Here is a 25,337-nt window from a genome sequence, read left to right as displayed (position 1 = left end):
GGGAACTAGGTTTAACGCAGCCGTACGTGCTGCAGCAATCAGCGCTTTCATTCCAAAACAGCGGCGAGCAGAAGATGCGGCTAGCAACAAACCCACATTTTTTATTACTCAGTCCCGATTACTGAGAAACAGACCCGTCAGCCTTTCTCACTGCAAATGTCTACCTTCCCTTTCTTGCTGAAGCTTCTGCTCTGTCCGGCCCCTGCTGCTCTGGTACCGCCTCCGCCAGCCACGCAGTGAGATCGGAATACGACTGACGTGGATCCCGAGCGGCTCGAGTCCGGGAGTGGGCAAGGGCAGGGGTGGGAGAACCCGTACGGTGGAGGCGCGAGCGCGCCGAAGCGACCGTTGGAGTGCGGCTCGGTGTCAGAGCGCTCGCGCTCACTGAGAGGCCATGGGGCTGCTGGAGCGTATCCGGAAGCAGTGGTTCCTGGCGGCGATAGTGCTGGCAATCACCTTCGCTTATCTGCAGCCTTCCGTGGGGATGCATGGAGGTGAGTGCGAACACTCCGTCTTGTGAAGTCATTGACGGCAAGGAACCTGGACGACTCGGCAGCCCGAGGGCTTTCGCCAAATCTAGGAAGTGATTTATTCTTATGTGCACGTCTGGAGCTCTTTTAATAAACCCGGTGTAACAAGGGCCATTGCTTTTGATTTGCTCCCTTGTGCATTCTGTACACAGGACATGTTGCAAACTGACTCCTGTATTTTGCTTATTTCCGTGTTTATCTTCATGTATTCAGCCACGAGTCTGAGAAAAAATATGCATCCAGTTTTAGTATGTTCAGCCCAATATGGCGCTGTTTACATTTTTAATTGTGTTCTAAGAGATATCCAAACTAACTAAATGTTCTGAGATAAATGTTTCAAACCGCTGCCTTTTTGCAACGGGATCTCAGCGTTTTGAGGTACAATGGTTTTCACTGTTTAAAATATATTAAATATCCTACTTATTCTGCACATTAAACCGTATTGACAAAAATATATTGCATTTCTAAATCATGTCCAAACCCACAATCTCATAATTGTATAATCACTGAAAATATTATTTTTGTAATTGATACATCGGTGTATCTATCTGGTATGTTTGAGGGTGGGGGTATATTTCCTTTTGAAATAAAATTATACTCGGAAGAGAACAGAATGGTTATCTTCCCAAGAGTCTGGAAGTCTTTCGCTTTGATGTATTTTTAAATGCTTAAATGTATGAAGGAAGATAACCTGGTGATATCACAAACATCAGTAATCCATGTCATTTCATCACTTGAGTAATGTGGTTTTAAATTACTGTAATTTACTTAAAACTTCCAGTATGTAGTGGGGTACAATTAGATTTCAATAAATTAAATAAGGTTACATTCAAAAATGTTTAAGAATGTCAGAATATGAGCATGAGTCTTCCATAACTCTTCAAGTTTGTTCTACTGTTCTGTGAAATGCCTGATTTTGAATGTCAATTCCACTTTACTATCTAATCTTCATATCCCTTGACTTTATTAGATTCTAAGTATCTATTGCTCTCAATCTTGAGTATTCAGCAGTGAGGCATCCAGTCCTGTGGGGTTGCGGAATCTAAAGAATCACAAATAACTTTCTTAATCTCAGTCCAAAATAGCTAGTTAGTTCTGAGACTATGGTTTTAGGCTCTGAACCTAGGAGCAAGAACCTCTGTGTTGACCCTGTCATGCTCCCTCAGAATCTTTTACCTCAATGAAATCAACTTTCTTCTAAACTTCAAAGATTATAGGCTCATTTTATTCTCTTCATAGGAAAATTTCTCACCCCAGAAATCAAACCAATGAAATAAAAACAGAAAATACTGGAAAAACACAAAAGTTAGGCAGTGTTTATGTAGAAAGAGAAAGAGAGTTGTTTTGTGTCTGTGACCTTACATCAGAGCTGGGAAACTTTGAAGATATGATACAGTTTAGGCAATGCATGGGCCAAGGTCAAAAGGAAGATCTGTGTTAGGGTGGATAATAGAAGAGAAAGAAAAGGAATAGGGATGGGGCAAAAGTAGGCAAGATGCCGAGAGTAGATTTGCTACTAACTGGACATTAGTGGCAATGTCACTGGACTAATAATCCCGAACTCTTGGCAAATGTCCTGGGGATAAAGATTCAATATAAATATGGAATAAAAAGGTAATTGGATGGTGACCAATTCATTGTTATTTAAGCAGAGCCATCATGCTCGCTAATATTCTTTAGGGAAGGAAATCTGCCAGCCTTACCTGAACTGGCCTACAGTGACTCCAAACCCACAGCAAAGTAGTTGACTCCCAACTGCTGTCTGGGCAGTTAGAGATGATGGTTGGCCTTGCCAGTGATGTTGGACATGCCATGAATAAATTTTAAACAAATCTAAAATTGGAAAAACGTAGGAAAGGAAAAGAAACACTACCTTTCAGTTAGACACTTTCCAGCATTTTGGATACAGCATTGAATTCAACAATTTCAAATATTAAACCCTATCACTCATCTTGTTTCCCCATTTCATTATTTTAATTTTTTAAAATTTAAATTAGTGGCACATCTGCACTGAGTATGTTTTGTTTTCTCTTCCCATCTCCATTCCCTTTGGCCCTGGAGAATTCTTCTTCTGTCTTATATCTTTCTTTTCTTCCACTCTATTTCAGACCTCTCATTTTCTTCTCTAGCACCTCCCTTACTTGAAACCTATTTCACCAGAGCCAGAGAAAGTTAGAAATGTAGGGTCACATACCCGAAACACTAACTCTATTCATCTCTGTATACAGATACTGCCGGATCTGGTGACTTTTTCCAGCATTTTCTGATTTTGAGATTTACAGCATATTACATTCTTTTTGACGAATCTCCTGAATATTTGTCGCAACCCTTCCTTAAAGCAAACATATCCTTCAATTGATAGGAAACCTAAACTATAGGTTTGGTTCCATCAAAGACTTCTTAACTCCATTTGTCTTCTTAATTGTTTGTTGTGGCTGCATGTTAATTCTGTTTTGTATATCAGACTTAGTAGTTTCTCATCTTTTAAAAAAATCTCTCCCTACCAAAGTGAATAGCTCATAATTCGCGACATTATAGTATACCTGTCATTTTCTTGCTTATTCACTTAAGTCATTGATATCCCTTTACCAGACTGTTTATGCTGTCCTCACAGGTCACTTTCTCTGTAGATACAGTATACTCAGTCCTTTCATGCAACTCATTAACATAGTATAGATTGTAAATAGCTGATGTCCCATCATCAATCCTTGAACCACTCTACTAATAGCCTGCTGACCTTAAAATGACTCATTCACTCTGACTTTGTCCTTTCACCATCCATTAATATTTTAGTCATCCTTTAGTCTTTAGAGTTACTCAGGGTTCCTACTCTTGGCAACATTATAAGCCTCTTCATTACTATCCTTAACCTTTGTATTTAGCCATAGTTTGAACCATAATCATAATTACTTGAGTACCGAAATGTCCATAATTATGCAATCCTTTCCTTATTTTGTGCTTTAAAATAAATATTCAATAAAATAAGAATAATTATTCTTTGCACTTTATTAGAGAGGAAATTCTATGATCTTGACCCAGCAACTACATTACAAATTATAATTATATTCTTCCTTAGAATTTAACATCTGCCACTTTGGAGATATTTTAGTAAACCAATTAGCTATGGGTAGATCATTTTTCCTGCTGAGTGTTTTTTCTGTCTCATAGGAATGTATATCTATTGAGAATTATGAAATATTTCTTTAAATGTTTTCCACTGCTTATTTATTGTGAAACTTATGTCAATTTACTTTAGCCATATGCCCCTCAACTATGCATTTGGCTTTATTCAGATCTTATGCCCCTGTTTCAGACTTAAGTACATCACTCTTGACTCATTATATGTTTTAGGAAGGGACCCTCTGTGAAGAATTTATCATACGGGATTCTTGATTAATCCTGTCTCATTACAGAAGAGCACATCTAAGATAGCCTTTACTTTGGTTGGTTTCACATTGTTTTGGGAGACTGTTTTGAATACTTTCCAAGAATTTGTCCTTATTCTAATTTTTCCAATTTAATTCATCCTCCCTGTATGAAGATTTAATTCACATGTTACTATTGCAACATTTTTATTCCTTGGGTCTCTTTTTAATTATCCATCCCTAATTATTGTGGTGAGCCACGTTTTTGAATGACTCTTGTCCATGTTGTGTAGAAGCACCACAGTGTTATTAGAGAGGAAATTCTATGATCTTGACCCAGCAATTGTGACGTAGTAGATACATTTTTCCGAGTTAGGAATGGTATGAGACTTGGAAGGGAACTTGCAGGTACGCAGTGTTGAAGTCCCTATATTTCTGTTATATTGTTATTTTAGATGCTAGAGTTTGCAAATTTAGAATTAATTTGGAAATGCCAGTGTTGGACTGGGGTGTACAAAGTTAAAAATCACACAACACCAGGTTGTAGTCCAACAAGTTTATTTGGAAGCACTAGCTTTTGGAGCTCTGCTCCTTCATCAGGTGGTTGTGGAGAATAAGATTGTAAGACACAGAATTTATAGCAAAAGTTTACAGTGTGATGTAACCGAAATTATATATTGAAAAAGACCTGGATTGTTTGTTAAATCTCTCATCTTTTAGCATGACCATGTTGGTTTCAGTTCTTTCATAGTAAATCGCAAAACTTCTTTCAAAAGTTACATTCTCAAGTGAACTTTGACAATTGGTGTCATGTTGGCCCAGATAATGTATTGAAGGTGTTATCTTCGCTGTGTGAGGCTGTCTGTGCCACAATGGTCAGACTGATTCTAATCTAAAAAACTGATTTACAGAAAGCGTATGAGAGAGGGTCTGTCTTTGTGTGTGTGTCCGTCTGTCTGTGTGTGTGTGTATAGTGCAATGGGGTCACCTGTAGTGTGACATGAAATTTAGAAGTTGCTGTCAACTGAGCCTTTGCAAGTTTTCGCACTGCATCTTGTAGCTGGAACAGACTTTAGCAGGGGTGTTCCAGTGTATAGCAGGTGAATGTTTAAGGCAGAGATTGGATGTTTACCAAACTGACTCTGTTATCTTGGATAATACTAGCTTCTTGAATGTTGTACTGCGCTTCTTCAGGCAAGTGGAGAGTATTTCAACTTAAGTTTGAACCTTGTCGATGATGGACTGAATTAACACTTTGTCTAATACTATGCAAATTTTTGGAAGACCTCTTATCTATATCTTTGGTTATTCTACATATTGCCAAAGCCCTTCCGTTGTCTTTATCATGTCCTATATTATTGGAACTATGTTTCTGTCTTTTAGGATGTTAAGTACTTTGGAATATTTTGTCCTCTCTTGCTTTGCCTTGATCAATTTGTAACACATCTATTCAATCAAATCCATTTTTTATTTTTGATAATGATGTGTCTATTGTTACATTTCATTTATTTATTTTAGTATCATATTTTAATATATTCTTTAATTTTTCCAGTTTTTTCCTGATTGATCTTATTTACTTGATGCATCACTATTGCTAAATGCTACTCTTCCAGTCACACTTTGCTTATCTTTAAATTATTACATTGCTTTATAGACTTGAGTTTTCTCTTTAGATTTATACATTTCCACTCACTTAAGTCATTGGTCCAAACTGCCCCTATTTAGTAGAAAAATCCCTAATTTGCAACACCAGTTATTTGATTCATCAGAGCATTGATGTAAATCCGGTTTAAGTGGAACCCAATACTGGCACTATGCCCAATGAATTAAAACGTGTCTCCCAAACATTCAACTTTTTTTTGATTTCTTCTACATCAAATTGTGTGTTCCTTAAGAAGAATTCCAGAGATTATGGTCTTTAGGGTTCTCCTAATTAAATTGGATCTTGCCATCTCAAACATTTCTAGTGGAACCACATGCTAGTTCTACTTATGTCATTGATTTGTGGTCCAGGAGAACTAGGTATTCTGCCTGACTCTCCAAGTTCTTCTCAAACATGCAGAAATGTCTTTGATCCTTTCAAGAACGGGGTATCTGGTCACCATTACATTTTTCTGTTTCTGGAAGCTTATGTGCAAATGGTCATCTTTTTAACAGTAATTGAATTTGAAAGAAGGAAAGCTGTTCATAGGAAATGTAATGAAGCATATGAAGACATTTAGAAGAGTTAATGTAATTCTATTTTATAACAATTGATGTTTGTAAAAATTTGGGAAAGTTAATATTCAACTTCTTCTTTTGGCAGTGTCTTGTGGTCAAGGATGACTTCCGCACTGGAAGTGAGTTCTTGGGTGACTGAAGAGTTATAGAGATGTACAGCATAGAAACAGACCCTTCAGTCCAACTCATCTGTGCTGACCAGATTTCCCAACCCAATCTAGTCCCATTTGCCAGCACTTTGCCCATATCCCTCGAAACCATTTCTATTCATACACCCATCCAGATACCTTTTTCCAAATCAAGATCTATAATTTTTGTAGGTGGGCCTAGTATTCCTGATGAAGGGCTCCTGCCCGAAACGTCGGTTTTCCTGCTCCTTGGATGCTGCCTGACCTGCTGTGCGTTTCCAGTACCATTCTAATCTTGACTCTACTTAACACCTGTTGAATAGAAGACAAAACTGGAAACATAATGCTAAACCCATTAAATCAATCTTCTACAGAATGTAATAGCAATCAAATGTTTTGGATTGAAATGAACATTTCCATTAAAATCATTTTTAGAACATTAAACTTTTTATACAGGGATTAAAGTGAGAAACAAGTTTTGTACCTCTGCTTTTTTTAAAAATGGATTACGAATGGTGTCAATTTGATTCTATAAATCTGCCCATGTTTACCTTCAAATGTAACATTTCAAATGTAGGTATATATGAACATAGGAGTTAGAAGACTGAATAACCTACTCCTTCTAAGACTACACTGTTATAGCACAAATCAACCAATTGAGGATTCGGGAAATTAGGCATTTATTTTCATCCGTATGTGAGGAAAACCGACTGAGAGGTCGAATTTTGGCTCCTTACCTACTGATGTTTAATTCTGAGCTGAGTCCTTGACTCTTCACTTCAGCTCTGATAAAGAGTCATCTAGACTCAAAACACTAGCTTGCTTTCACTCCATGGATGCAGTCTGACCAGTTGTGATCTCCAGCATTTGTTGTTGTCAGTGCAGATTCCAGCATCTGCTGTAATTTTCTCCTGCATTCCGTTTTCTTCACAGTTTTGCCATCACCTTCCACTGACTGGAAGAGTGAGGAAGTCTACCTCAATCAGAATGGAACTGAATCTGAGCTGTTGGTGTTTTTATAAACCACATGCTAGTCATCTAATCAACTGAGCTAACTGGTATTTTGACAATTGGACTTTATTTTTATAAGTAATGTGCTATTCTGCATTGTTTACTGTTTAAAAAAAATTAATTCTTTTAACAGATTATTTAGATGAATGTTTAGATACAAATGTCACTAATGTAAAATCATGTGAAATAATGTAAAAACTACAATAGCAATTTTTAGGGAAAAGTGAAGGATGAGAGATTTTATAATTAAAATATTGCGTATTTTTCAATATATAGGACCATTGAAGCCAGAGTTTACTATAACCTATGTTGCTGTTTCAACAATATTTTTAAACAGTGGACTCTCACTAAAGACTGAGGTATGTTTTATGTTTCAAAATTAACGTAATCAAAATGTGAGTTTGTAGAACAATAGCAATCCGAATCTTGAGAAATCCTTTCATTCTCTAGTATTTGGCCTATTTCATTTTCAGTGAGTTCTATTTTGTGTAAATCATAATGTAATTATATTCTTAACTATGATAAGCAGCTGTTTGTTGCATCAAAATACAAGAAAGTGGACTTTGTGTCTGCACTTATCCACTGTACTTTCTTGTATTTTAAAATAATTTGTGAAATATTTTTCTATTTTTAAAGTTAGGCACTAAAATTATTATTTTTGGACAGCATATTTTCAAAGATCTAATGCAAGTTGCAACAATGCTCTCACTTTAAGAGGTTATTTTGTCCTAGTTTTTTTTTGAGGAGAGGTAGTAAGTTGTGCAGAGGTGCACAACTGTCTCTAAGAGAGTAAGCAATTTGTGAGGCCTTGGAGTTTTTTGAAAGTTGAAACAATGGAAGCAGCCTGGGTTTGGCCAGCTCTCTCAGACCAGGCTTTCTAATTTTTTTTTAAAGTTTTTAGGTTTAGCTTTCAGGAGAACCCTTTGCGGTCTCAAAAAAGTTGGGGGCTTCAGTGAATGTCTCCTGGCTGCCTCACTCTCTGAATCTTCTCTTGATGTCTTTTTCCTCGATTGGAGACCTGCATGCAAGAATCTGTGTCTGAATTTGCCTTTTTGCCAAGAAGTGTGTTTAGGGGATGCTACTATATTGGAACAGTCAATTAGTTACTGTACAGTTAGTTCCATTCTCATGCAAGAAAATCATAAGTTGCGCCATTTAAACTAATGGGGCCAGAATCGCGCTGTTAAAGCCAATTCGCATTGAAGAAACATACGTCACAGCAGAACTGACTGTATCTATTATTCGGTTAATTTTTCCACTTGTTAAGTTATTCTAAATTCCTCTTTTGTTTGTGTTTTGTGTTTAAATAGATTGTGCTTTGCTTAATGTTGAGTAGTTTGACCAGTCGCATTGCATCTGGAACATGGCACTTCACATCCATCTTTAAAATAAGTAAAAGCTAAGGTCTAGGCAACCTTCTTTAAAATATGTTGAGGGGGCTTGGTCTGGCCCATAAACAAGTGGGTTTCCCACTTTGGCAGCAAGAATAGAAAATAGAACTCCCTAACAGCATTGTAATTGTAGTATACCATATGTACTGCAGCGGTTCAAGCAGGTAACTAATCACTACCTTCTTGAAGGTAGTTAGAAATGGACGACAAATGCTGGCGAAGCCAAAGAACCTCACATCCCATGAATTAATTTTTTAAAAAATGAAGAGCAGTACTGTGAAAGTCTGTTGTAATGGGAATGTAAAGGTCCAAAAATGAATATGTATTATTGCTGGACTGTGTTAATAGAACTCCTATTTTCTCCTGTGCTTAACTAGCAAAATGAAAACTTGAATAAAGATTTATCTCTTTGAAAAGCCATCTGACCCTCATGTTAAGGAAATTTCTGATATATTGATTGCCCTATTTTCATAATTAGTATACGAATAATAAAAGGTATGCAGGTAGAGCATACTTACTGGCAAGGGGAAGTGTTGATACAGCTGTAGAGGATCTTAAATAACATCTGGAATGCTATGTACAGTTTGGTGGCTTTTCTTGAGAGAGTATATAACCGCACTAGAAACAGTTCAGGGAAGGTACAGTTGGCTGATTCTTGGGCTGAAAGGGTTATCTTACGAGGAAAGGTTGAATAGATTGTATATATATTCATAGCAGTTTAGATGAATGAGAGATAATCTTATTAAAACAGAAAATCCTCACTGGATTTGTGGGACCAGTCTAGAACTAAGGGGCAGAGTTTCGAAATTGCGGTCCTTCCATTTGAGACTAGGATGAAGATTTTATTTACTCTGAAGGTCATAAGTCCGCAGAATTCTTTTCTGCCCCCAAAGAGCAGTGAGGGCAGGTTCATTGAGTGTATTCAAGGTTAGGTGCTTGGATTTTCCTTAAAGTCAAGAAACATACTGAAGGTTAAGGAGAACAGATGTGAAGGTGGAATTAAGGCCACACTAGATCATCAATGATCTGAAAAAATGTTGGAGCAGGTTTAATGAAGCTGAAAAGCATATCCCGGTCCAAATTCTTGTGTTCTTATTTTGCAGTACTTATTGTCTTGTCAAATACCTATTCTTGTTGAGGATGACTGTTAAGGTTTGTTTTTTCCCCCCAAAAGGGGGACTGAATGATAGCTCACGTACCTCCCAATTTGAAAGTCATGGTTTTGAGCCCAGTTCCTTAAACTAATGGATAATCTAGGCTAGCAACTCAGTACGATCCTGAAATAATTGTGTACAGTTAGAGGTGCTGTTCAATGGATGAAATATTGAACTGAGACAGCATCTATTCTCTTGGGTGGATGTGAAAGATCTTGTGCAACAAGTTGAAGAAGAATAGGAGCATCCTTTCAATATAGCAACAAGTATGCTTCAACTAATACCACTAAATCCAATTATACAATACGCATTATTTGTGGATGTTTGATATATGCAACTTGGCTTCAAAATTTGTATGGCAACAAGGGCTACATTTCAAAAATGCTTCATTGGCTGTGAAGTTCACAAGTATATGAATGGAGTGGGCCACCACTTGACTTTGGAAATTTGGATTCCAAACTCTGGATAAAACTCTGTACCAAGTTGATGTTAGTTTCCTCTGTGTTCCTTGACATTGACAGTGGTCTTTAGCAGGCTTTCAGATGCATCAAGTATTTCTTTGTGTACGTCAATTAAAGTTCATCTGTCACATCAAAATCCTCACCTAAATCCTATGCAGTAGAACTTAGCGTGAAATATATTGCCGTTCCTTCACTGTGTCTGGGTCAAAATCCTGGAATTCACTCCCTAATGGTATTGTGGGTCAACCCACAGCAATGCACTGCAGTGGTTCAAGAAGGCAGCACATCACCACCTTCTCAAGGGCAGCTAGGGATCAGCAGTAAATGCTGGCCAGCTAATGATGCCCACATCCCACAAAATGAATAAATTTTTAAAAATTGCCCTCTGCTGAATTGGCACCTGTGCTACCCTTGCTCCCTGTTCTGGTTGCAACCCACTCATGGTCATTGTCTCACCATGTGCTGCTTCACCACTAATCTGTTCTCTAAGATGTGCACTCCATCAACATTTGCTGAGAGTGTGAAATCAAGTGACACTGTGCTATCTTCACTCTCTTTGTGTTCTTCCATTGCCTCGTCAGTTTCCAGCTCTTAGTACGGGGCGGCACAGTGGTTAGCACTACTGCCTCACAGTGCCAGAGACCCGGGTTCAATTCCCACCTCAAGCAACTGTCTTTGTGGAGTTTGCACATTCTTCCCCTGTCTGCATGGGTTTCTTCCGGGTGTTCCGGTTTCCTCCCACAGTCCAAAAAATGTGCAGTTAGGTGAATTGGCCATGTTAAATTGCCCATAGTTTTAGGTGAAGGGATAAATGTAGGTGAATGGGACTGGATGGGTTGCTCTTCGGAGGGTTGGTGTGGACGTGTTGGGCAGAAGGGCCTGTTTCCACACTAAGTAATCTAAGTAATCTAATCTAATCATATATCTTAAAGGGAAAGAGCATGATAGTAAGATGTGGTTGGTTGGAGGGGAGAAAGTAAGAGATGCATGCTTACTTTGTTCTGGAGTTTTTAAGTCAAATGTGTGGCATGAGAGTGGAGGGGGATGAGTAATGTTTGCTGTCGTTGGCCACAGGAGTAGCAACAACTATTCCAGTAATGACCAGCATCTTTACCTTCATGAGGGTTTGGATGTACAGGTGTGCCGATCTACCTTTAGGTGTCTCCTGCCTCCAATTATGTGCTACCTTGCCCTGCAAGAGAGCAGAGAGTGTCATCAAGTGTTGTGGAATCTGTTTGGCTGCTGCATTTGAAGAACTGGTAATATGTGGAATTTGAGAAATGTGGGTGTGAGGTTTTCAACAATACTAGGTATCCAAGGGAGTGGTGAAACATTCGCATGCTACGTATGAATCTTGACTGATTTGTTGTTGGTAAATGATGGGGTTGCATGATGCCATGCCCACCCACTTACCCAAGCATGCAGAAGGTAGGTAAGGACATTTTTCCTCTTTTCCATTTGTTCCCTCCAAATTACAAGTGGAGAGTTTCACAACCTTCGAGCCTCCTTTCTTCCTTATTGTGTTCACTTTCCCATGCTCAGCTCCTAGTACGTGGACCAGAATGAGCTTCCACTTAGAGGTGCGTTTATCTTAAACAGTGCAGGCTAGTTTACACTGATGCTAGGCAAACCAATGGCCCTCTTCAGATTTAGCTATTTTACCACAGCTGATTCCAGTTCGTTATGGATAGCTTTTATGTATGTGCTGGTTTTTTTTTTGTTAAGAATGTGGCACTATGAGAAAAATACAATGTGAATTGGACTTTTTGAAAATTTACCCAGAGCATTTGTCAAGCAAAATACTGCAGGTGCTGGAAATTTAAAATAAAAACAGAAAATGCTAGAAATAGCCGGTCAGTAGATAACAATATAGTTCTGAAGAAAAGTTATTGATTGAAATGTAAACTCCATTCCTCTGCTTAGATGTAGCTGATTTACTAAGTATTTCTGGCATTTCTGTTTTTATTTCATTTGTAACTTTCTATATTTGAATAACTCTAGACCACACACAAAAAAATTCTTGTACTATGTATAATTGAAAGAAGTCAATGCTTTTATCAAATTATCTTAAGCCCCTTAGAAAATGAAACTTTGAAGACAGTTTTGGAGGACAGAAAATGGCAGAGGGTTTAAACAGATATTTTGTATTGGTCTTTACAGTGGAAGATGCTTTGAGCATCCTGTTATTACTAAAGAATATTGGGGGCAAATTAAGTACTATCACCATCACTAGAGAAGTAGTATTAGACAAACGAATACAGCTGCTGGCAGATAAGTCCTGTGCCCTCGATGGCTTGCATTATACAATCCCAGAATCCTAAAATAGGTAGCTGCAGAGATAGTGGATGCATTGGTTGTAATTTTCCAAAAATCGTTGAATTCTGAAAAAGTACCAGAGGATTAGAAAACTGACAATGTGACATACCTTTTCAGAAAAGGAGGGTGGTAAAAAGCTGGAAACTATATGATGATAAGCCTTACTTCTTATTGTTGGAAACGTCATAGAATCATAGAGTCCTACAGCACGGAGATAGGCCCTTCAGCCCTAGCCGGTCTATGCCAACCAAAATGTCTATCCACGCTAACCACATTTTCCCGCACATAGCCCATATCCTTCTGAACCTTTCCTAGCCATGTATTTGTCCAAATGCCTTTTAAATGTTGTTAATGTACCCACCTCAATCACTTCCACTGCAATTCATTCTATATGCGTATCACCCTCTATGTAAAAAACGTTGCCTTTCAGGTTCCCATTTATGCTTTCCCCTCTAACCTTAAACTGATGCCCTCTAATCCTCAATTCCCCAACCATGGGAAAAACACTGCATTCATCCCTATCCATGCTTCTCATGATCTTAGAAACGTGTATGGAATGAGCTGCCAACGGAAGTAGTGGAGGCTGGTGCAATTGCAACATTTAAAAGGCATCTGGATGGGTATATGATTAGGAAAGCTTTGGAGGGATATGGGTCGGGTGCTGGCAGGAGGGACTAGATTGGGTTGGATATCTGGTCGGCATGGACGGGTTGGACTGAAGGGTCTGTTTCCATGCTGTACAACTCTATGACTCTACCTAAGAGAAGGAATAATTGCCAAAAGGGGAGTGCTGGTGGATGTTTGCTCAGCTGGTATCATGGATGGTAGAACTGTTATTAGTTCGACTGGACCTGTATTCAGTAGAGTTTAGAAAAATGAGAGGGAATCTGATTGAAACGTAGCAAATTCTAACAGGTCTATGAAGATCAGATGTTCGGAGGATGTTTCCCATGTTTGATCATTCTAGAACCAGGGATCACTGTCTCTGGATATGGTGTCGGTCATTTAGGACTGAGATGATGAAATGTTTCTTCACTCGGAGGATGGTCAACCTGTGGAATTCCTTACCTCAGAAGGCTATGGAGGTTGGTTCACTGAATATATTCAAGAAAATGATAAATTTTGGGTGGAAAGGCATCCAGGGGTATGGAGAGCAAGTGGAAATACAGTGTTGTGATAGAAGATCAGTCAGTATCTTGTTGCATGTTGAATGGCTGAGCTGACTCAAAGGGCCAACTGGCCTACATCTGCTCCTGTTTTCTCTGTTTCTTATAATGTGTGTACCACACAAGAACTAAGTAATGACCATTCTCAAAAAGCGAACTCTAACTCTGTCATGTATTCAATTAATCCCCAAATATTAACATTATGGGGCTTATAATTCACCAGAAACTTTACTGGATCAGCCACATAAATAGATTGACTACAGTAGTCAGACTGGAATTTTTATATTGTGACTCATCAGCTGACTCTTCAAAGCCTATTCATTATCTTCAAAGCACAAGACAGGACTTTGAATACTCAACACAATCATAAATCTATGAAGCTCTGACAGTACTTGAGAACGCCATCCAGGACAAAGACATTTACTTGATTTGCATCCATTCGACCACTCTCACTCCCTCCAACACCAGCTAACGATGGCAACAGCATGTAAAATGTTTCAGATGCAAAGCAGCAACTTGTTGAGGCTGATTCCCAACAACACCCTTCTACCTGGAGCCTCTATCACTTAGAAGAACAAGAACAACAAGCACCTGTTAGTGTCCCCTGCTGTCACACACCACCCTGACTTGTAAATTCACTGCTTCACCTTTGGTTAGTCAAAATCCTGGAACTTCTAAATGAAAAGAAAGAACTGCGGATGCTATAAATCAGAGATAAATAGAAATTGCTGGAAAAGGTGAGCAGGTGGCAGCATCTGTGGAGAGAAATCAGAGTTAACATTTTGGGTCGAGTTGACTGAACTGTTAACTCTGATTTCTCTCCACAGATGCTGCCAGTCCAACTGAGTTTTTCCAGCTACTTTCACTTTTGTCTCCTGGAACTCCTTCCTTATCTGTGTGCACCCATGTCACAGAGACTTTAGTCAAGAAAATGACTCACCACTACCTTCTGAATGGCTATCAGGAATTAGAAATAAATGTTGCTTTGTCAGTGCCCATAGCCCATGAATAAGGTTTAAGCACTTAGTTGAATTTCTGATGTGTAGCTTAAACTGGTCTTCTGAATCAGATGTGAGGATGCGGTCACTACTGAGAAACAAACATACTGTTTGTACGATTATATTTTACTGGACATGAAGTGATTTGTTAAGTTAGATAATGTTGAGAAATTATTTTTTGCCAGTCTGTCAGAGTCGAGGATGATTTGCTTCTGGTCCAGGGAAGGTGAGGGGTTGGGGGTGTGCTTCTGCAGTGGCAGAATAGTTCAACCCTAAGCGGCAGAATCTGCCACAAGTGGGGCTGGTGATGTTTGATGAGGCAGGTGAGAGGGACACTCGGGATTCTGTTTGTTGTTTCTGCTACTTGCACTTGGCCTCCACATGTTCCACGTGGTGATGCTTGAAATGGTTGGTGCCTTTGCAGATGCTTCTTCCTCAGTTTGTGTGTTTGAGTACAAGCCATGTCTAGATATCAATGAGGAAGATGTATTCATTTAGAAAGGCATTTCCTTTGTCTACCCAGCGATTGCTCACCATTCCAGAACTTGAAGTAGAGCACTTGTTTAGGGAGTCTTATGTTGTGCATGATCAGTGCCTCAATACCAGGAATATTAACCTGGAAGAGGACAGTCACCTATCTTTGCCAGTAGATTTGCAGAGTTTTGCGAAGGGATTTGAGATGTCTGCTGTACATGGTCCATGTTTCTATGCTTCTGATGCATGTAGGAGAGCGGGGACCATAGTTGCTCCATAGACCATGAGCTTGCTGCTGGGCTTAAGGTCTCAGACTTGGAACACTGTGCTCCTTGGGCATCTGAAGGATGCACTAACACTTTGGGTTGATGTTGGATTTCATTGATAAGTTTCATAGCACTGAGATGAGGCCACCAAGATGTGGGAAGTGATCCACATTGTGTAGAGGCACCCCGTGTATTTTATTGGTCGGTTGCAGTGTTGTCTTGACAGGAGCAGGCTTTGTTTTATGCTTGTAGGCTTTGTAGAGAACCTTTATTTTATGGGTGTTTAGTCTGAGATCCATTCTCTCTCAGGTCTTTGTGAATGTGTTGACAGTGGTTTGGAGCTCAGCCTTTGTGTCCATACCCCCAGGTGTCTTCTGTGTGCTGCAGCTTGATAACAGGAGTGAGGTGGTCTTGTTTCTGCCCTGGTTGCTGCTTATCCTGTAGTTTAGCTGTACTCTAGTGAGGAGCTTCATCGTGACTGTGTGGAGTGTTGCAGCCAAGAAAATGGAGAAGAGCATTGGTCTGATGACGCTGCCATGCTTGACCCCAGTTTGCACTCTTCCTGGGTCTGTGGTAGATCTGTTTGTGAGGATCACAATCTGCATAAGTGAAGTAGGTGGAGAATTGTGATGAATTTCTGGGGGGCAGCCAAATTTTATATTCCACAATCCCTAACAATTGACGCAGTTGAAGTTGTGCTCTTAAGCATTTACCAAAGCAATTGTCTTTTTAGTTTTATGATAGAAAAGATTTGAGGAAATCTGTATTCTAGGAAGAACAGATCTAGAAGATAAATTGAAGAGTTTAGTTAGTTTGTTTTTTTATAAAAAGTAGAAACCTTAAAAAAATTAAAATGTCTGATTTTAGTTCTATCCCAGCATTTGTGTAAAGTTGTTATTTTAAAGTTTTATATCCACTTTGTTCCTCCTTATATTTCAGGAGCTGGCTAGTGCTTTGATGCATATAAAACTTCATATGTTTGTGCAGATCTTCACACTTGGATTTTTCCCGACTGCTATGTGGTTTATTCTTAAATTATTAGCTCTTACATCTATAAACCCATGGCTTTTAAAAGGGTAAGTTTTTTTTTTTCCCTTTCAATTCTGTGTTTAATGCATTTTAGTTTCAAAATTACTTGAAACCTTGACAATTTTTATGTTATTGATGATGTCAGATTTTCAAACCCAAAAATCTTAGAAAATCCAGCCATTGTTGCTTTTAAAAGTTTTAATATGTTACATAGTCTGCAATGAAGATTAATTTGATATTTCATTCACATCTCTGCCCTTTTTTAAGAAAATTAGTTGATTAAACATTAGAAATAGAGATGGAGAGGTAAAACGTTGACAAAAAGAATATTAGTTCTCCTACACACACTTAGCTCCTTGTAATAGAACAGAGTTTAGGCCTAGGGGCTAAGTTCTTACTTATTTGGTTGGAAGTAAATAAAATAAATACAGTATTGAACTTATTTCGCACAAAACTGCTGATTCATGTTGAAATTGTGGAGAAATACAGTTCCATCCTTTTGGAACATTGACTTTTGCAGCTAAAACAAGATTTGACATTGTGTATTTATATAGACCTCCAGGGATTAGAGATTTCTGAAGTAACACATTCAGGCTCAGGTTGTGTAAGCAAGTTACTTTCTTTCTGAATATTTTTCTTTAATATTATTTGATTTTAACTTAAATATTTGCTGTTTACTTTAGGAAAGTAAGACTTGCTTCCCGTCTGGAACAGAGCTGCTGATTAAATTAATCAGATGCATAAAAATGATAGGATAATGTGGACAAATGAACATTGTTCTTGGTTCTTGGAAGGAAAGATGCTAATTGAACAAAATTAGCTGTGCTCTTCTTGACCCAAATTTTTGCTGTGAATGTTCCAAATTATTCATATTTAAACATTCTACCTTGTGGCTTAGCAATTGTATCTGATCTGTATGCCAGTGTGACACAGCCTAGAGAAGCTGCTAGAAGAATTTTGCCCTCAGAAAAGCTCGAGTCCAATTGGTGCCATTTATACTTAAATATTCAATAAAATTTCATTTGCATCCATTAGCAGACCAGGGTTGTCATGCTTCACACTGGAAACAGCAAATCTATTGCTTTTGGCCTCATCATTGATAATGTCCTGCTTCGTGGCAGAGTCCAACATCACAGAGATGTTGTAATTCTTAGAACCTTAAGTTTATGGCTAGAGAATAGTAGCACAATCAAGCCAGTATTATGTGCTTGCACCATGAACATAAAAGTTCTTTTGCAGCAACACCCATTTTTATAAGTTCAGGAGGATGGCACCTCAGGCAGGTTTCACTCTTAATTGAGGTGCTTCTAAGCTCTGATTAGATGTTCAAATATTATTGGCTACCAGCTAGTGGTATCCCAATACAATCATCCCCCTGTTTTTCTGTTGCCTTGATTGATTAAAAAGAAAAGTATTAATTTTGGAAAGTAACCATAAAACCCATAGCACAGAAACAGACCATTCAGCCCATCATATGTATGTATCAGGGTCCTCACCTCACTTGCTGCTCAATCATAATCAAAGTATTAAAAATGCAGATGGAATGCACTTTAGAAAAGATATGTTATTTTCGGTACAAGCTTTCACTGGATTCTTTTTATTGTCGTCCTTCTTGTATCATATTAAAGCATCAAATATTAAAATAAATTCAACTTGAGATTTGGAAGAAACATTTGAAAGCTGCCGTTTCTTACTTTGTGATGCAAAGGCAAAAAAGGTTTGTTTTAAATCTGAAGTAAAAACTGAAAATGTTGGTGAGAAAATACAGATGAGAAGGCATCTGTTGATGGAGAAACATCTTTTAATGCTTCAGGTCCATAATTTTTCATCAAACTGGAAAATGTTAAAGATGTAATTGGTTCTAAACAAATGAAAGGGGGGGAGGGTGGAAAAAAGAACAAAACTGAAGATCTGTAATAGGGTGGGAATCAAGAAAGATTAAGTGATGAAACAGTTGCTAGTGCAAGGCAGAAGGAATTCTTAATGGGTTAAGTAAATTAAAGATGTGTCAGGAGGAGGTGTGAATGGTAGAATGATGAACAACTGCCTCCCGAAAGCAAAAATTAAGAGAAAGGTCTGCAAACAAGAAGGAAACAAAATTGTAACAGAAGCTGCAATCTGAAATTGTTGAACTCACTGAAATTGGAAGCCTGTATGGTAATTTATTGATGGGGAAGATGCTCTTCCTTGTGATGATCTTCATTGGAACATTTCAAGAGGCTGATGATAGGGAGATGAGTGCATGAGCAAGATGGGGAAATTAAAATGCCACATAAGGTAGTAGTTTTACTCTTGTTCTTTTCTTTTAGAGTCACAAAATCATACAGCACAGAATTAGACCCCTCAGTCCAACCAGTCCAGGCCGAAAATAATACCAAACCAAACTAGTCCCACCTACCTGCTCCGGCCCGTATCCCTCCAAACCTTTCTTATTCGTGTAATTATCCAAATGTCTTTTAAACATTGCAATTGTACCCGCATCCACCACTTCATCAGTTGTTCATTCCACATGCGAACCACCCTCTGTGTAAAATTGATTTGCCCCACATGTCTTTTTAAAATCTCTCTCAGCTCACCTTAAAATCATGCCCCCATGCTTGAAATTTCCATCCTAGGGAAAAGACAACTACCAATAACTCTATCATGAACTAAACTTCCATAAGATCCCCTTTCAACCACCTATACTCCAGCCTTTCTTTATAACTCAAACCTTCCATACCTGACAACATCCTGATAAATCTCTTCTGAATCCTCTCCAGCTTAATAATATCCTTCCTATTGACCAGAACTGCAGAGAGTATTCCAGAAGAGGCCTCACCAATGTCCTGTACAATCTCAACATGACTTCCCAACTCCTATACTCAAAGGACTGAGCAATGAAGGCAAGCGTGCCACGCCTGTTTATAACCACCATATCTATATGAATCACAAAGTTCGCAAGAGTTATGAACCTGCATCCCAAGGTCCCACTGTTCTACAACCCTACCCAAGGCCTCATCATTAGTTGCATAACGATATGAGGGTGCCGGTGTTGGACTGGGGTAGACAAATTTAAAAGTCACACAACAGGTTATAGTCCAATAGGTTTATTTGGAAGCATTAGCTTTTGGAGCGCTTCATCAGGTAGCTGTGGAGCAGAATCATAAGACACATAATTTAATGCAAAAGATTACAGTGTCATGCAGCTGAAACATTATATTGAACAAACCTAGATTGCTGTTAAGTCATTCATCTTTTAGAATGGGTTGCAGATTTTGATTCATTTATATGTAAGTCCCAGAACTACTTTTAAGTCACATTCTCGAGATACCTTAAGGTGACATCTCAGCTCAGACAATGCATTAAATTTGTGAAGTAGAACCAGTCTGACTCAAGATTGGGATACAGTCAGACTCTAACTTCACACCTTTAACGCATTGTCCGAGCTGAGGTGTCACCATTTTTTATACAAAGCCCTTAAGTTATCTTGATAATGTGACTTAAAAGAAGTTCTGGGATTTGCATATTAATGAGCTGAAGCCTGCAACTCATTCTAAAAGATGAAAGACTTAACAGCAATCAAGGTTTGTTCAATATATTGTTTTCAGTTGCATGACATTGTAATCTTTTGCTATAAGTTCTGTCTTATGATCCTGCTGCACAGCTGTCTGATGAAGGGGCAGCGCTTTGAAAGCTAGTGCTTCCAAATACATTTGTCTGACTATAACCTGGTGTTGCGTGATATTTTAACTTGATTGTATAAGCCCTACATTTGTATTAAAATGCAATACCTCACATTTATCCAGATTGAACTCTATCTGCCATTTTTCAGCCCATTGATCCATCTAATCATTTGTAATCTTAGAAGACCTTCATTTTATACTATGCCACCAATTTTGGTGGTGGCTGTAAACAATTTTGGTGATGTCTGCAAATTTTCTAACCATGCCTTCTATATTATTTTTCCCTGAAGGAACTCTTCATCAGTTTGCCATATACAGTTTCCTCAAGATGTAACTTTTCTTTCTTGGCCCATTACCACTCCATTTGTCCTGCACTACTTGCACTATCATTGAAGTTCCATTTTACCCTTTTGCTACCCACTGCCCTTTCAATTGCTTAAAACTATTACATTTCCATCTTTTCATAGCTGTTACAGTTAAGAGATTTGTAAGATTTAATGTTTGATTCACGGTAAAGTGAAGGTGGTCATATGATCTGCCTGAAGTCTGTTTGACTGAGGTGCCTGTAGAAGATTAAAGGAAGACCCAGGTTGTTTTGATGGAGTAAGCTATAAGGTGTTCTGTTCACTTTGAGACAATGGCCACTGTCTGATTAGACTGTTTGCTGTATTTGGCTGCTCGTCTGAGTCCAAGGAGGATGTTGAAATTTTCATGTTGTAAATGGTTAGGCTCAAGTTTCAAAGTATTTGCATGATGACAGATCTCGAGGGCAGCTAATCTCTTTTTCTACCTGGAATCAAGGCTTGTGTGATTCACGTCACTATGGAAGTGGGTTTTGAGATGTAAGAGTTTCTAAGATATGTATGAAAAGTCTCAGACATGGTTTACCAAAGACTTGGGATCAGACTGCAGCTAGAGGCAGGGCATCTTTGTGGTTCACTGAAGAGAAGCTTGCATTTGGATTGCAAGACCAATTTTATGACTTTAAATGAAGTATTTGCCTGGTTTGAGCTAGAAAAAGGACAGTGTAAAGTGTACTTGGTGAAGTATGTTTTTGGTTGAGCTTAAAAATGACGTTCTATTTGTGATTTCATATCTACGTTGCCTGCAAAGTTGGCGTTTAGTCTTTTATTGCAGTAAAAGTAAATTTCCGTCATGTCATTATTTCAGCTATTAACGGAAGTTCAAATTTCCTTTTTACAAGTTACTGGTCTCTATAGAGATTGTAATGCTTTTCCAATGGAAGGTTAATAACCTTATGGATTCATTCCTGGAAGAAGCACCATTGATACCAGTGTTTTGTGAGGCAAGTGATGGAAAAATATTAGAATGACTAATACAACATTTCAGATTGTATTCCTTGATCTGGCAAAGCCTTCTAACCTGATTACTAGAAAGGAAGTCTGGATATGTGCTGGAATTTGTGCAGTCCCTGAGACCATATGCATGACTATTACATGAGATGTACAAAAAGTGCTACACAAGAGATATCATGAAGAGAGTAATCACAACTGGATACTTATGAGATGCAGATATTGTGATGGATGTGTGGAGTGATTAGAAAGGACCTAAACAGGACATAGTACATCAGGAAGGCCAATGAAGATTGTGCAAGCATTAGAGAAAGTAGCTGAGAAGAAATGGAAATGGTATGGTTGCATGTTGTGGATTGAAAGGGTGCTGAGAGGACTGAGCATGGGGTGGCGCAGGTGTTGGAGGTGGGACTTCCAGGAAAAACATTGAGTTGGAATTTGAGGTATAAGGCCCTTCAGGAAGGCCAATGAAGATTGTGCAAGCATTAGAGAAAGTAGCTGAGAAGAAATGGAAATGGTATGGTTGCATGTTGTGGATTGAAAGGGTGCTGGGAGGACTGAGCATGGGGTGGCGCAGGTGGGACTTCCAGGATAAAGAAGTCCAAAGCCGAAGATTAGATGGAAAAATATGGTTGGAAACTTTAACAAAATGTGATTGAAAGAAAAATGTTTCACAGACAGGAGGAGATATAGCAGGGTAATCAACCGTTATTGTGGCAACCTCAGATAAAAAGGGAGGAGCTGAAAGAAGTGGATGATGATGAAAGGTCTTTGTTCTGGAAGGATCATGCTGTTTCTCCCTCCACCGATTAGATTAGATTAGATTACAGTGTGGAAACAGGCCCTTCAGCCCAACAAGTCCACATCGCCCCGCTGAAGCGCAACCCACCCATACCCCTATATTTACCCATTACCTAACACTACGGGCAATTTAGCATGGCCAATTCACCTGACCTGCACATCTTTGGATTGTGGGAGGAAACCGGAGCACCCGGAGGAAACCCACGCAGACACGGGGAGAATGTGCAAACTCCACACAGTCAGTCGCCTGAGGCGGGAATTGAACCCGGGTCTCAGGCGCTGAGAGGCAGCAGTGCTAACCACTGTGCCACCGTGCCGCCCACTATGCCACCGTGCCGCCCAGATGTCACCTGACCTGATTTGTTTCCAGCATTTTCTATATTTTTCTCAATTTATGTTTGCTTACGTATTGAAACGTTGTAAAATAAACTCTTACCTGTTACAGAAAGCCGAAGATGCCATTTGCCTTTCTTTCTAATGTCCAGTCAAATATCTATTTCCACTGGAAGCCTCGGATAGCAAAACATTGTGACGAGTGACTTTTGTATATTTATAAGTTAATATTTTGACCTCTGCTCTTGTACAGTTTTTGAAAGAAGTATTTTGTTTACTTTTAGAATGTTTTATGAGCAAACAGTACGTGCATTAAAGTCTGGAGCTATGCAAAGCATAATAATACACTAGCTAGACGTAGAGCGCCATTCACCATATCCTGCTGGCTACCTTGCAGCTAAAGGCTTTTGATATGATTTTAGGATTTGCTTGACATTTCTTTTCTTATGCTGTTCTTCTAAAACTAGTTCAGGGTTCAAATTCAAATTCCATCTCAAAGATTCATCGTTGAATATTCAATAAATATAGTAATACATAATAGATCTGTAATTTGAGGAAGAAGTTTTATTCCATATCACTTTAAAACATTGAGTTGGAATTTGAGGTATAAGGCCCTTACATATCCAAAATACTCTCAAATTCTCCGAAGGATATTGCAATTAGATATTTATAGAATTTGTGTAAGTATTGCTGGAGCTTTAAGGAGCCAGATTGGTATAACTAGCATTATTAGTAAAGCAAAGGTAAATGTTTTTCTTGTTGAACACAATCTGGGAGGAAAAAAAAGCGCTGTTCTAAGATTGTTTTGGGTTTTTTTTTAGTTTGCAGACTGTTGGTTGTATGCCTCCTCCGGTATCATCTGCTGTAATCCTAACGAAAGCCGTTGGTGGAAATGAGGTGGGTACGAATTATATTTTGATCATTATATAATATACATCAGACAATAAGGTTATGAAAACTAAATTAGTTTGAATATTTTGTTTCATTTCTGTCTGACATGGAGTGTAATAGAGTTAAGTTTGAATTTGACCTTTGTTTCCACTGTTGCTGGCTGTGCATTCTAATCTCTAGAATTCCCTTCAGCAACCTTTTTGCCTGTCATTTTAATCGATCATCTTAAACATACCTTTTTCACCTTTGTCTTCTATAAGATCTTTCTTTGTAGCTTGCTGTGAAGTATCTGGAGGAGGAGTTTATGATGTTAAACATGCTGCATAACATGCTACATGTTGAGTCTCTCCTTCCAGATCATGGATGCTGTGGATTTGGTTGGTCCTTTTTCTGATTAAAATCCAGTTTTGTCACTCCTTAAAAAAAATTGCATTGACCCCTCCCCAAGTTATGTTTCTTTCTCTAGCACTCAAACTACATAGGAGTGATAAGTGAATTTATCCATGCCATCCTCAGACTGTCTGAGAAAATCTAATCACAAACATGACCAACCAATGCAAACAAGACTTACAATATTAAAATCACACAACACCAGGTTATAGTCCAACGGGTTTAATTGGAAGCACGCTAGCTTTCGGAACGTCGCTCCTTCATCAGATGGTAGTGGAGGGCTCAATCCTTACACACACAATTTATAGCAGAAATTTACAGTGTGATGTAACTGAAATTATACATTGAAAAATTGATTGTCTGTTAAGCCTTACATCTGTTGGAATACCATGATAGTTTCACTTCTTTCATGTGTAAATCACAAAACCTTTTTTTAAAAAGTTGCATTCTCAGGTTAGCTGTTAACAATGGTGATAGCTAGACAGTAAGATGAAGGTGTTAGCCCCCTGTGTTCTCTGTCTATGCCATGATGTTTAGATTGATTCTAATCTTAAAAAGTGAGATAACGGAGTTTTAAATGAATTCATGCAGTTTTTGAGCAAAGTACAACGTAACCCTGCAAGTACAAATTCACCCCACAAAATATATGTGTGCATGTGGGTCTTTGTCTCTGTGTGTGTGTGTGTGTGGTGCAACGGTGGTCACTTGTAATGTGACATGAACCCAAGGTCCCAGTTGAGGCCCTCCCTATGGGTACCAAACTTAGCTATCAGCCTCTGCTCGGGCACTTTTCGCTGCTGCCTGTCCCGAAGTCCGCCTTGGAGGATGGTCACCCGAAGGTCCGAGGTCGAATGTCTCGGACCATCGAAGTGTTCCCCAACTGGGAGGGAACACTCCTGTCTGTTGATTGTTGTGCGGTGCCCATTCATCCGTTGTCGTAGCCTTTGCTCGGTTTCCCCAATGTACCATGCCTTCGGGTACCAACCCTTCAGAAAACGAACAGGAAATGACATCACCACAAACCCCAGGAACCCCATCCAGGAGAAAGATATAAATAGAAAGCAGGAGACAACAGCTTCGCTTCGCTTGGAGATCGCCACTGATGATGTTACCTAGCCAGGTAATGAAATGTCTGGATATCAAACCTACAGCTCAGCGAGCAAACCTACATCCTAAACTTCAACCTGAGCTACAAACCTTCACAAACCTTGCAGAGAGAAACAAAGTTGGGTGTTGCTTACCTACGAGAGGTCCTGTGATATATGGAGTCACACGGAAAAAAGACTGATGGGCTTAGAAAGTAGTTTAGGTTAAAAAGAGACTGAAGTGGTTTAATGTCAATAAGAGCTCCAAAAGTAGAAGATTATGGAAGAGGCATTTCAAAAATCAATTTTAAGTTACATGTGAGCTGTATTAGCGGCTTATTTAGGGCTCTCAT

At 38.8% G+C, this 25,337-nt stretch overlaps 1 protein-coding gene across 6 annotated transcripts in view; it reads left to right on the top strand.

Moving 5' to 3' along the window:
- The first annotated feature begins 193 nt into the window (after positions 1 to 193).
- slc10a7 (solute carrier family 10 member 7) overlaps positions 194 to 25,337 on the top strand; it is a 269,973-nt gene continuing 244,829 nt past the window's right edge. Inside the window, exons 1-4 of one of the 6 annotated variants that reach the window (XM_043699358.1) lie at positions 194 to 494; positions 7,531 to 7,613; positions 16,420 to 16,556; positions 23,440 to 23,515. In XM_043699358.1, the coding sequence (XP_043555293.1) occupies positions 395 to 494; positions 7,531 to 7,613; positions 16,420 to 16,556; positions 23,440 to 23,515 (396 nt within the window). In that variant the 5' untranslated portion in view covers positions 194 to 394. Of the gene's footprint in view, positions 495 to 7,282; positions 7,302 to 7,530; positions 7,614 to 16,419; positions 16,557 to 23,439; positions 23,516 to 25,337 lie in introns of those variants that run through there. The other 5 variants (XM_043699347.1, XM_043699329.1, XM_043699319.1 and 2 more) reach the window with 5 other exon arrangements.

The sequence above is a fragment of the Chiloscyllium plagiosum genome, chromosome 1, assembly GCF_004010195.1.
Source record: "Chiloscyllium plagiosum isolate BGI_BamShark_2017 chromosome 1, ASM401019v2, whole genome shotgun sequence".
Classification (NCBI taxonomy): domain Eukaryota; kingdom Metazoa; phylum Chordata; class Chondrichthyes; order Orectolobiformes; family Hemiscylliidae; genus Chiloscyllium; species Chiloscyllium plagiosum.
Note: the sequence above shows the minus strand (reverse complement) of the source record. Positions and strands in the feature narration are given on the sequence as shown.